This window comes from Mixophyes fleayi, chromosome 6 (assembly GCF_038048845.1).
Source record: "Mixophyes fleayi isolate aMixFle1 chromosome 6, aMixFle1.hap1, whole genome shotgun sequence".
Lineage (NCBI taxonomy): Eukaryota > Metazoa > Chordata > Amphibia > Anura > Limnodynastidae > Mixophyes > Mixophyes fleayi.
Window position 1 is genome coordinate 212,956,201 of NC_134407.1, and position 12,971 is coordinate 212,969,171.

General features: G+C 41.7%; 2 protein-coding genes across 5 annotated transcripts in view; one reads left to right on the top strand and one right to left on the bottom strand.

Annotated features, from left to right (window-relative positions):
• Positions 1 to 12,971, bottom strand: part of LOC142159906 (uncharacterized) — a 543,776-nt gene that overhangs the window by 187,932 nt on the left and 342,873 nt on the right. The window lies entirely within an intron of this gene.
• The window catches only part of LOC142159801 (uncharacterized), a 61,031-nt gene continuing 53,321 nt past the window's right edge, over positions 5,262 to 12,971 (top strand). For 2 of the 4 annotated variants that reach the window (XM_075214539.1, XM_075214543.1), the window contains exons 1-2: positions 5,262 to 5,389; positions 9,460 to 9,616. In XM_075214539.1, the coding sequence (XP_075070640.1) occupies positions 9,539 to 9,616 (78 nt within the window). In that variant the 5' untranslated portion in view covers positions 5,262 to 5,389; positions 9,460 to 9,538. Of the gene's footprint in view, positions 5,390 to 8,483; positions 8,843 to 9,459; positions 9,617 to 11,603; positions 12,058 to 12,971 lie in introns of those variants that run through there. The other 2 variants (XM_075214540.1, XM_075214544.1) reach the window with 2 other exon arrangements.

Here is a 12,971-nt window from a genome sequence, read left to right on the forward strand (position 1 = left end):
TTTTTCAACCTCATCAACTATGAAACATAGTTCAATCCTTATCAATGCAATAAAGATTGAAAACTATCTTTCATATTTATAAAAAAAACTTCAGCAGGGACAGCAGTCATGTTAAACTGCTGTCTCTGTGAAGTTTAACACTTACCTTTTCTCAGCCTCTTCAGTTCGGAGAGAACTGTCTCCGGCATTTTTCTGAAAATCCTAGTGCATATGCGCCGACCGATAGTATGGGGCATGCGCACAGAGAGCCGTGTCCCACTGCCAGTGTATCGTCACAGAGAGGGATCACATGATCCCTCGACTCATGCGCTGTCCAGCTCTACTCTTTGGAGCAGAGCTGACAGCACTGAACGTTTTCAATTATGATAATGTACGCCAGCTTCTAACTACATTAGCATGAAAAAAAGAGAAACTTGTTTAACTTCGACTATTGTTAAATAGCGTTACTGAGCTCTACTCCCCATACACTTTTATGGGGAATGCTCAGTAACACGAACACAGATGCAAATATCAGATGATATAGATATCTGCTACGATGCAATGATGATAAATGACATTTTTGCGGTTGATCCCCGAAAAGTATTTTACACAGAATTACTGTATGATAAATAGGACCCTAAATTAGATATACTTAGTAATGAACAGTGATCGATCCGAATTGTGCTTTGGTTTTGCTCTAGTCATTTTATGACTTCCATAGTGAGTTCTGTCCCAACAATGGAGGGAGGCAAATTTACTTAATGATAATTGCAGTACGTTCAAAGCAATATAATAAAGGTTTTATAAAGCTTTTATATTTTTTTATTTGACGGGTAACATGACAACTAAAGACCAAAAGCAAAAAATACGTGTTGTGGATAATTGCTATGAGGTAAATTCACATTCTAAGGGGAAAATTCAATTGGCCGCAATGTTCTCCGCGCTTTATTACGGTAAAAAATAATGCGTCTTAAAAATCGGCATTATTGCAGTAAAAAAAAAACCGCACGAGGTGTCTCGTGGCCTTTCCGGAAACACATGTTGATTTTTTTTTTATTGAATCTCCCCATAAAAATATGTGAATAGAGGGTTCAAATGTAAAGGGTGTTAGTCAATATATACATTGCATTAATGATGGGTGACATTAGATATCCACAGAAACAAGGTCTCTCATGCTTTGGAGAAATGTAAAGTACTTTGGTAACAGCCATGGTGGTTTATAACAGGAAAACTTATTAGAGAGCAGAAGTAAGAAAATCTTCTCCTTTTGGCACTTAATGGATAATGTAATATCCTCCATTGTATTACATCCAAGGGGATACAGACAGACATTACATAACAAAGGTTTACCATCCACAGCCCTAATGAGCTTTTTGTGGTGACATGTTTAAGAGCCTGCAAACATAGATGTGACTTCTCCATGAAGACTCTTGACCATCCTGGTCAAAAATAATGGGGTTCATTTTATTCATTAAAAGGAAACACTACTTTCTTAGGGTTCGGGGATAGACCCTATGGTTTATTTTGCAAATGTAACCGCTATCTGTAACCATTTGCTATATCAACGCTCTAGTATAGTATACATAGCACTAATCTTGACACAGTTGACGCTACCAGTTTCTCCTCCTCCCTGGGCTCGCTCCTCTCCCCCATCACCACTCTTTCTTGCCCCGATAAGGCTGCCTCCTTTTACAATCGCACTCTTACCGCTGCACTTGACTCTGTCGCCCCAGCTGTCACCGTCAAGCTTCGTCAGTCCCCGCCGCAACCGTGGCACACTAAACTTACCCGCTATCTTCAAAAATGTTCCCGCAGTGCAGAACGGCTTTGGAGAAAGTCACGCACTCGTGCTGACTTCCTCCACCATAAGTTCATACTTGCTTCTTACAGTTCGGCCCTATCGCTCTCTAAACAATCTTTCTTTAAAGGTTTAATTTCTTCCCAATCCTCCAACCCCCATCAGCTTTTTGCCACCTTCAACTCCCTACTCTCCCCTCTCCCACTCTCCCGCACGCTCTCTGCTGTCGACTTTGCTACCCACTTCACCTCCAAGATTGAGTCTATATGTCATGACATCTCCCAACAGTCCCTTCTTATCCCACCCTCGCCCCCCTCCAGGCCCAATCTGTCCCCCTTCTCACCCTCCTCTGCTGCTGCTATCTCCTTTCTCCCCTCCCCTTCTGCTAGCTCACCCTCCTTCTCTTCCTTCACTCCGGTATCTGCAGATGAAGTCCATTCCCTTCTCTCTTCCTCTCCCCCCTCCACTTGCGCACAGGACCCAATCCCCTCCCACCTCCACCGCTCCCTCTCTCTTGAAGCCTGCTCCCACCTTGCACACCTCCTCAACCTATCCCTCTCCTCTGGAATCTTCCCCTCCTCTTTTAAACATGCTCTTGTCTCCCCCATACTCAAGAAACCGTCCATTGATCCCGCCTCTCTCTCTAATAACCGCTCTATTTCGCTTCTTTTTTTTGCCTCCAAACTCCTTGAACGGGTTGTCTACAACCGTCTCACCTCCTTTCTCTCCTCTCACTCACTCCTTGACCCGCTCCAATCTGGTTTTTGCTCCCTCCACTCCACTGAAACTGCCCTCACTAAGGTCACTAATGACCTTCTCCTCGCTAAATATAATAGACACTACTCCCTTCTTATTCTTCTTGACCTCTTTGCTGCCTTTAATACCGTTGACCACACACTCCTTTTGCAAACTCTCAAATCTATAGGCCTATATAACACTGTCCTCTCCTGGCTTTCCTCTTTACCAACCGCTCCTTCTCAGTCTCTACTCATGATTCTACATCACCCCCTCTTCCCCTACCTGTTGGCGTTCCTCAAGGCTCCGTTCTTGGCCCCCTGCTTTTCTCCCTCTACACTTCCTCCCTTGATGTCCTCATCCGCTCCTTTGGCCTCCAGTACCACTTCTATGCTGATGATACCCAAATTTATCTTTCATCCCCTGACCTCTCCCCTTCCCTTCTGTCTCGTGTCTCCTCCTGTCTCTCGGCCATCCTTAAACTCAATATTTCTCAAGACCAAGCTTACAGTCTTCCCCCCCTTCCAGGACTCTCCCCCCTCCCCCCCTCTCTATTTCTGTTAATAACACTACCCTCGTTTCTGTCCCCCAAGTCCGATGCCTTGGGGTTATCCGTGATTCCTCCCTCTCATTCAAACCTCAGATTCTGTCCCTCTCAAAATCCTGCTACTTCCACCTTCGGAATATATCTGATACGTCCCTTTCTCACCACGGAAGCTACGAAAACCCTTGTTCACTCATTTGTTATCTCTCGCCTTGACTACTGTAACCTCCTTCTCTCTGGCCTGATTCTCGCCTAGTATGAATGATTGCACCTGTGAGATGTGTTTCGATGGATGTCAGATCAATCTCAGTCTCGGCTCTGCCTATGAGAAGGGACTGCAGAGTCTCTAGAAGAGAAAGCCTGATACTAAGAGAGAGACTGATATTGGTTGTGAGTGAAATATATGTCCTGGAACTTCTTATGTTTTTTGGTTAGTTTGATAGTCAGGAACAACATGTGTTTAGTTAGTGCCAGACAGGCAAGGTGTTTATTTTGAAGTTCTCTTTATTTTTCTCTGCTTAATAAACTGGCTGAGGTCAGTTGTACCAAAACCTTGGACTTGTGTGTCTTCACTGCCGCTGTAGCCTACCATCCAGGAGAAGATGACACCTGTTCCCCATAAGAGATCTTCTGCTGTAGCAGCTACCTTTCCTGTAGAGTGAGTCTAGCTCTCAGGTACTCAGATGCCTCCAGGTCTTAACTCTTAATAGTAGGAGCTTATGTTTGATAAGCACAGTGCAAGTGGTAGGAGGATACCTGTAGACAGGATGGAGTCCAAGGCGGTCCAGGCAAGCAGACAGACCAACAGAGTGCAGTGACCAGAAAGAGGTCAGGGCAACAGGTGAGCAAGCAGAATCCGGTAGCCAAGCAGAGGCCAGGGTCACAAACAAACAGGCAGAATCCAGTAATCGAGCTGAGGTCAGGGCAACAGGCAAACTAGCAAAATCTGGTAAACAGGCCAATGGTCACAACGAGAGATCACACAGCAGTGAAGCCGAGTATCCACAGAAACACGGACAAAAACACTAAAGCAGGTCAGCAACAGACAAAATCTCCTTGCCTTATAAACATGTAGGAGGCAATGAGTGGAGGAAGCCACAGGGGTAACAATCAGCCTCAGGAGGCTGTAATTAGACAGTGCAGAATGAGCACGTGAACCCAGCCGTCAACTAGCTGGACCGCAGTGGTTAACATCAGAAAAGTCCCGGCTGTTGCCCTGTTGACAGCTGGGGTGCGTGGATATGATGATGTCCCAATCGTCATTGTGATGCCGGGACACGAGACTCCAGCAGAGAACGAGCCAGGGCAGCCTGCAGTGAAGCCGCGGCTTGTGACAATATAAAAGACCTCTATGTACTACAATCCCCATAATGGATGTTTACTGAACTAATTGTTGAGTAATCTTACGTTTTAAAAGGGCAGCTGAGTGATACTAGCAGTGGTAAGAATACTCTCACTGCTTTGCCAGTCAGTCTACAGTGCCCATAGTGCCTCTACGGAGGCGTGACCCGGCTTTGTCTGATTTGGGCTTCCAGTTCCACTAGTAAAAAAAAAAAAAAAATATTGAAAGATATAGATAGATATATATATATATATATATATATATATATATATATATATATATATATATATATATATTTATATAATTAAATAATAATTTCAGTGTACTGCTGCTGTCTATGGTAGATAAGTCTTGGAAAACCTCCCTTTGAAGTATAGGGAGAGGAGTCATAATCTCATATAATGCCAGAGAATATGAAAAGTTACTGAGAACTGCATGAAATACAAACAATAATATAAATTGTACTGTGGAGATGATCAGCACTGAGAGATAGAGACATTTCTAGACACATTAAACAGCTGACAACTGTGTATTTAACAAAGAAAGATTAAATATTTGTTTTACAGCTCCTGCATATAAATATAATATATACAAATAAATGCACATCAGTACAGATTATTAGTCATTTATCTTTCCCAACACGTGTTACTCAGACCATTTTGTTGAAGTCAAATTGTTATCTGTGACTCTAACACAATAAACAACTATCTATGTAACTTAAGTTTACATTCCTGACGCTTTCGATTATAGTGGGTAAAACTTTTAAGTCAAACAGTCTTCAGTTAAGGCGCCATATTTGATGTGAGTGAGTGTTAGTCAGAGTCACAGTCAGTCTTCAGGAAAATGGCCGACACGTCAGCTGTTTTAAGTGTTTGAACAGAAAAATCTTTATTGTTTGAGTAAAGCTTAAGGAGAACAAACATCCGGAGATAGTGAGAGAGATCATAACCCAAGTTACCGACACTTGTATATAGGAGGTCATTATTATCAGGTAACACATTGTGCCCTGTGTACAGTGATCAATGTGTAATATCATTGTTATCTGTATAGTGATTATTATGTAATATCAGTGTGACCTGTTGTAGTAATCAGTGTTTAATATCATTGTGACCTGTGTATAGTGATCAGTGTGTAATATCATTGTGACCTGTGTATAGTGATCAGTGTGTAATATCATTGTGACCTGTGTATAGTGATCAGTGTGTAATATCATTGTGACCTGTGTATAGTGATCAGTGTGTAATATCATTGTGTCCTGTGTATAGTGACCAGTGTGTAATATCATTGTGTCCTGTGTATAGTGATCAGTGTTTAATATCATTGTGTCCTGTGTATAGTGATCAGCGTGTAATATCATTGTGACCTGTGTATAGTGATCAGCGTGTAATATCATTGTGTCCTGTGTATAGTGATCAGTGTGTAATATCATTGTGACCTGTGTATAGTGATCAGTGTGTAATATCATTGTGACCTGTGTATAGTGATCAGTGTGTAATATCGTTGTGCCCTGTGTATAGTGATCAGTGTGTAATATCATTGTGTCCTGTGTGTAGTGATCAGTGTGTAATATCATTGTGACCTATGTATGTGTGACAGTGTGTAATATCATTGTGATCAGCGTGTAATATCATTGTGACCTGTGTATAGTGATCAGTGTGTAATATCATTGTGACCTGTGTATAGTGATCAGCGTGTAATATCATTGTGTCCTGTGTGTAGTGATCAGTGTGTAATATCGTTGTGCCCTGTGTATAGTGATCAGTGTGTAATATCATTGTGACTTGTGTGTAGTGATCAGTGTGTAATATCATTGTGACTTGTGTATAGTGATCAGTGTGTAATATTGTGACCTGTGTGTAGTGATCAGTGTGTACTATCATTGTGACCTGTGTATAGTGATCAGTGTGTAATATCATTGTGCCCTGTGTGTAGTGATCAGTGTGTAATATCATTGTGTCCTGTGTGTAGTGATCAGTGTGTAATATCATTGTGACTTGTGTGTAGTGATCAGTGTGTAATATCATTGTGACTTGTGTATAGTGATCAGTGTGTAATATCATTGTGCCCTGTGTATAGTGATCAGTGTGTAATATCATTGTGACTTGTGTGTAGTGATCAGTGTGTAATATCATTGTGCCCTGTGTATAGTGATCAGTGTGTAATATCATTGTGACCTGTGTATAGTGATCAGTGTGTAATATCATTGTGACTTGTGTGTAGTGATCAGTGTGTAATATCATTGTGACCTGTGTATAGTGATCAGTGTGTAATATCATTGTGCCCTGTGTATAGTGATCAGTGTGTAATATCATTGTGACTTGTGTGTAGTGATCAGTGTGTAATATCATTGTGACTTGTGTATAGTGATCAGTGTGTAATATTGTGACCTGTGTGTAGTGATCAGTGTGTAATATCATTGTGACTTGTGTGTAGTGGTCAGTGGGTAATATCATTGTGACTTGTGTATAGTGATCAGTGTGTAATATTGTGACCTGTGTGTAGTGATCAGTGTGTACTATCATTGTGACCTGTGTATAGTGATCAGTGTGTAATATCATTGTGACCTGTGTATAGTGATCAGTGTGTAATATCATTGTGACCTGTGTATAGTGATCAGTGTGTAATATCATTGTGACCTGTGTATAGTGATCAGTGTGTAATATCATTGTGCCCTGTGTGTAGTGATCAGTGTGTAATATCATTGTATCCTGTGTATAGTGATCAGTGTGTAATATCATTGTGACCTGTGTGTAGTGATCAGTGTGTAATATCATTGTGCCCTGTGTGTAGTGATCAGTGTGTAATATCATTGTGACTTGTGTGTAGTGGTCAGTGGGTAATATCATTGTGACTTGTGTATAGTGATCAGTGTGTAATATTGTGACCTGTGTGTAGTGATCAGTGTGTAATATCATTGTGACCTGTGTATAGTGATCAGTGTGTAATATCATTGTGACCTGTGTATAGTGATCAGTGTGTAATATCATTGTGACCTGTGTGTAGTGATCAGTGTGTAATATCATTGTGCCCTGTGTGTAGTGATCAGTGTGTAATATCATTGTGACCTGTGTATAGTGATCAGTGTGTAATATCATTGTGCCCTGTGTGTAGTGATCAGTGTGTAATATCATTGTGCCCTGTGTGTAGTGATCAGTGTGTAATATCATTGTGACCTGTGTATAGTGATCAGTGTGTAATATCATTGTGCCCTGTGTGTAGTGATCAGTGTGTAATATCATTGTGCCCTGTGTGTAGTGATCAGTGTGTAATATCATTGTGCCCTGTGTGTAGTGATCAGTGTGTAATATCATTGTGCCCTGTGTGTAGTGATCAGTGTGTAATATCATTGTGCCCTGTGTGTAGTGATCAGTGTGTAATATCATTGTGACCTGTGTATAGTGATCAGTGTGTAATATCATTGTGACCTGTGTATAGTGATCAGTGTGTAATATCATTGTGCCCTGTGTGTAGTGATCAGTGTGTAATATCGTTGTGCCCTGTGTGTAGTGATCAGTGTGTAATATCATTGTGCCCTGTGTGTAGTGATCAGTGTGTAATATCATTGTGCCCTGTGTGTAGTGATCAGTGTGTAATATCGTTGTGACTTGTGTGTAGTGATCAGTGTGTAATATCATTGTGACCTGTGTATAGTGATCAGTGTGTAATATCATTGTGACCTGTGTGTATTATCATTGTGTCCTGTGTGTATTAGTGTCACTTAAGCAGAGGTTCAGCTGTACATGACATATAATACAGTGAATGAATAATAACAGACACAGATATATGACGTCACTTTGTAGGTTATTAGACAGATACAATCATCTAGAACCAGTGCAGGAAATACACTTTAAAGCAATTCAAGCTGTTTATTGAGAGGGGAATCTGGGCACTTTCTTCTATGTCCACTGGATGGATATCAATGTTCTCCTACTGAGACTATCACACACTCACACAGAGGTCAGGATGATGTTATACACACGTGGGCTTTTCAGACTTTTATTCAGTTTTCACACAACACGGCTGAGGTCTTTATGTCTCACATTTCCCTTCTCCTTTACAGTGTCGGCTCATACAGACATGGCCTCTGTTCCTCTTGTATCAGTGTTTGTTTACTGTTTGCCCGGGAATTTTCCCATATTATAAAGCTCTGTAATGTGCTGTTATTATATAGTGAGGGCTAATAATATTCGTAATAACTAAGGTTGGGTATACACTACAGAATAATTCTCCCGAGGAGATATCGTTAACGATTTATCATCGAGTCTTGATCCCCATGATGATTCATGTGTACACACTGTACACTTTTTACCTTCAGATCTGTGCTCTTCATCTGTCATAACTGACTCTGCACACTCCACAGAGATCTATGGACACTGCCGGTCCTGAGTGCATACACACTACAGAATTGGAACAACATCGTACCATCGTTGAATTAGAATTTTAGGTCAGTTTAAAAATCAAATGAAACGATGTGATGTGCTTTAGATACAGTCTAATGCGATATCTGGCTGAACGGTTATCGTGTGATTGGCACGTAGTGTGTACCCAGCCTCACTGTGAGAACCAATCTGAGTGTTTGTGGCTCCGCAGTTCTCTACAGACAATTGAGGCCACTGTCCCAGCATCATTGCTAATCACTGTTCCAGTGTGCTGCCCCCTCTGGACGGACACAAAACATTTACGTTTCATGGGTTTGTGGGCACCAGAATTCTCTCTCCGTTTCTGAAACTAAAACAGAGACCAGAAAATATTACTCCAAAAATCCCAAATTCAGGTGTATGGAACAGATTTCATGTGGAGCAAACTACCAAATAGGTGACTGGGAGGACCAAGACTCCCAGGCACGAGAGGACCATTGGTTTTACCTTATACAATACAGCATTGTGTGATAGTCACTGACCAGTCTTATGAAGCTGGATCAGAGGAACTTCTGAGAATTAGTGACCAGGGCTCTATGACTCAGGGAGAAGAGAAGCTGTAATGGTCACTCAGTGTTTCATATTTGAATGCATTACTTGTGTGCTCTGTGATGTTTATTAGAATTATTATATTTACTTCTAGATAATTGAACTGTGAGAAGAGTCTGTAAATGTTATTTAAAGGTGACACCCATCCTGTATAAATCCCTGATTCACTGAGGATGGACAAGGACAGGAGTCACATGACTGAGAGGATATTACATCTCACCCTGGAGATCATCTACCTGCTGACTGGAGAGGTGAGGGATTCTGGGATTGTCACAGTGCTATTACTGTTATCTCTACTAATAAAACTGAAACCTGACTGTAGAAGTGAGGGATTCTGGGAAGGTCACCTGACTGGAGAGGTGAGGGGTCACTTCTTATTATTGGCAACATTGTCAAATCATAGCCAGCGACTAGAGGCAGCGCCTGGCAACTCAGGACTGGCGGCGGAAACTATAATTGGAGGATTGGGCCTCATTCCAGGGAGCAGAACAGGTTGTACTGTGGAAATGGGAAGTAAAGTGCGAACAAATCCAGAATGAGGAGGGGAAAAATCAGAAGATGGTTCTGTAGGCCGTCGTGGTCTGCGGAGAGAACAGTCTTGTAAGAAGTGTCCATTACAGGCACAGTAAAGACATAATTTGTTAGTCCTTCTGCGCCGCCACTCCTCTTCAGTTAGATGGGGGCGTGGACCACCTGTTAACCTAGAGTTTGTTAAACAGTATTTCTTTATTTAATGCAAGTCTGTGTTTGCACTATTAAAAGGTGTTGTTTGCACTGATTCAGCAGCAGCAGAGAAAGTAGATTGAGATAAATCAACAGCATTATAATTAGAAGAGACAAAATCTGATAGTCTGCTGAATGGGTCCGTAAGTAAAGCAGAAAATTGAACCAGCTATGAGCGTAACAAAATTATGTCCGTTTGTAGAGTCTGTAGCAGATGCAGTTTAAAAATTGGTAATGCAGACATATTTGCAGAAATAAACAAATGGAAGCAAATTGCAGTAAAAGTCCCAGAAATAAAATCTGAAGCAGAATCTTTCACACGGCTCCAAAGTTGTTTTTTGGGCTGGTCATACTGTCACGCTTCAATGTAAATCACAGCTATGGAGACTGGGATGTGATGAAGCATGAGGTGTTTATTGCACAGAAAATACAGATAAATAGTATGAACTAAATATAGTTGAAACTGCACAGGGATTTCTGATAAGGCTGAATACTGTTTGCAAGGAATACTGCGGACGCAGGTAGAATGGTAAGTGGAGAGAGGTCCGGAGAAGTGGTGTTAGCAGCAGAATGAGAGGGTTCGCCAGCACAGGAGCAGCAGGAGAACAAAACCATAAGGAAAGGCAACAAAACAACAATGACCAGCACAGGAAAGAGAGAGGCAGGTATAACTAGGGAACACCCAGGTGCAGGAGATAATAGGTGTAACAGATTAACCCCTAGTGATGAAAAGGGAAGGCACAATAGCAGCACCTCTGGGAACAGAGGCACTGCAGATATTACATTAATGCAAAGTCCAAGGTCCTGGAGGCAGGAGCTGTCAATGCAAAGCAACATGCAATGCAGAAAGCTGCAGGCAGATGCTGACATAAAATAAAAATAATGTAAATAATTAAAAATAATTTAAAAAGTAAATTGCTTGAAGAGGTGGTTCAGGGGTCATCTGGTGAAAGTTCAGCACAGTTGGAGCGTGATGTTAATTTTGGCCACATCTCCAGAATACGTATCTTTTGAAGCTACTTAAGCCTTGGTGTAAAGATATGTTAGGGCAGACTAAAAATCATATATCAATTTACAAAGTCATTTTATTTCAATAAAAGCTTCTACACCCTTGATAATCCAGATGGAATCCACTTTCCTTTTTCCTGTTGTAACCTATAGGGAAAAAAAATAAGAACCTATTTTAATGTGGCAGCATCTATACTGTATTTTGAGCTACGTTTAAATTTTAATACACAAATAAGGCCACAATTTTGTGGCCGCAGGTTTACACTTGGGATCGACCACAAAATTGTGAGGTACCACACTGTAGTAGTAGAGTATATATTACACTTGCCTCTTCTGCCATCTTTAGTGGGCCTGTCATTCTGAGTCCTCTGTCTATGATTGGGCCCCACAGAAGGTGGCGGGAGCTACAGGAGAGCTGTGCTATATTCATTATACTAGACATTGTATATAGGATATGTAGGTGGAGTTTTCCTTTAACATTTTATTGATGTCTCCCACAAAATCTAGGATTATACAGTAGTGAAGAAGAGGGATCATGTGACACCCAGCAGCCGTCCCTGTATGTCAGGAGGACAGAGCAGGACCCAGAGCACCATCACGGTGCCTCTACCTCACTCACTGATACATGAGAGAAACAATGACCAGAGGATTCTAGAACTCACCAACAAGATCATTCAGCTGCTGACTGGAGAGGTGACTGCTGGGAATGGGACATTATACAGTAACACCAGGGGATGTGTCTGGGTGATGACTGTATCATTGTGTGTGTCAGGTACCTATAAGGTGTGAGGATGTCACTGTCTATTTCTCCATGGAGGAGTGGGAGTATTTAGAAGGACACAAGGGTCTGTACAAGGATGTGATGATGGAGAATCACCAGACTCTCAGGACTTTGAAGATGAATATGATTGAGAAAATATTAAATCTCTCCTTGGACACCATCTATCTGCTGACTGGAGAGGTGAGGGATTCTGGGAGTGTCACTTTTGTCGTACATGACAGCAGAGGCCTGTAGAACATAGTTACATAGGGCAATGATATTAAAATGGTAGTTTATAGATTTAGTTAATTTTTTTTTTCTTTAACCTGATGTTTTCTCTGAATTAAGATTCATTGTTTTGTTTGTTCTCCAATCAAACAATATATAAACCTCTTGTTAATTTGTGAATTTAGCCGATGACTCCGAATTGGCCAAAATGTGCAAAATCTAGATGCTCCTCTACCTGGAATAAAAGCCCACGGTGTAGGTTGACTTTGAAGCACTGTTACCTTCCTATAACCCAGTGGTTCCCAAACTTTTGCAGTTCGCAGCACCCTTAGAGTATCCATAATTTTTTCAAGGCACCTCTCCAAAATAAATTCCCAAGCAGTCCTGTTTTATAAATAGTCAAATAAATGTAATAAGTACTTAGGTCAGGACAGAAATACTTATTTAGTTGTATGCAAAAAAAATACACATAAAGCCAAGGGAAAATATTATTTTTATATTTTTTTTTCAATTATATTTCTGTCAAAGAATAATTTACAGCTAACTCACACTGTGCCCTCCTTCATCTCCACGCACTCTGTGCCCACTTCATCCACACACACTGTGCCTCCTCGGCATCCACACACTCTGTGCCTCCTCGGCATCCACACCCTCTGTGTCCCCTCTGCATCCACACCCTCTGTGCCCCCTCTGCATCCCCACACTCTGTGCCCCCTCTGCATCCCCACACTCTGTGCCTCCTCTGCATCCCCACACTCTGCCCCCTCTGCATCCCCACACTCTCTGCCCCCTCTGCATTCACACACTCTGTGCCCCCTCTGCATCCCCACACTCTCTGCCCCCTCTGCATCCCCACACTCTCTGCCCCCTCTGCATCCCCACACTCT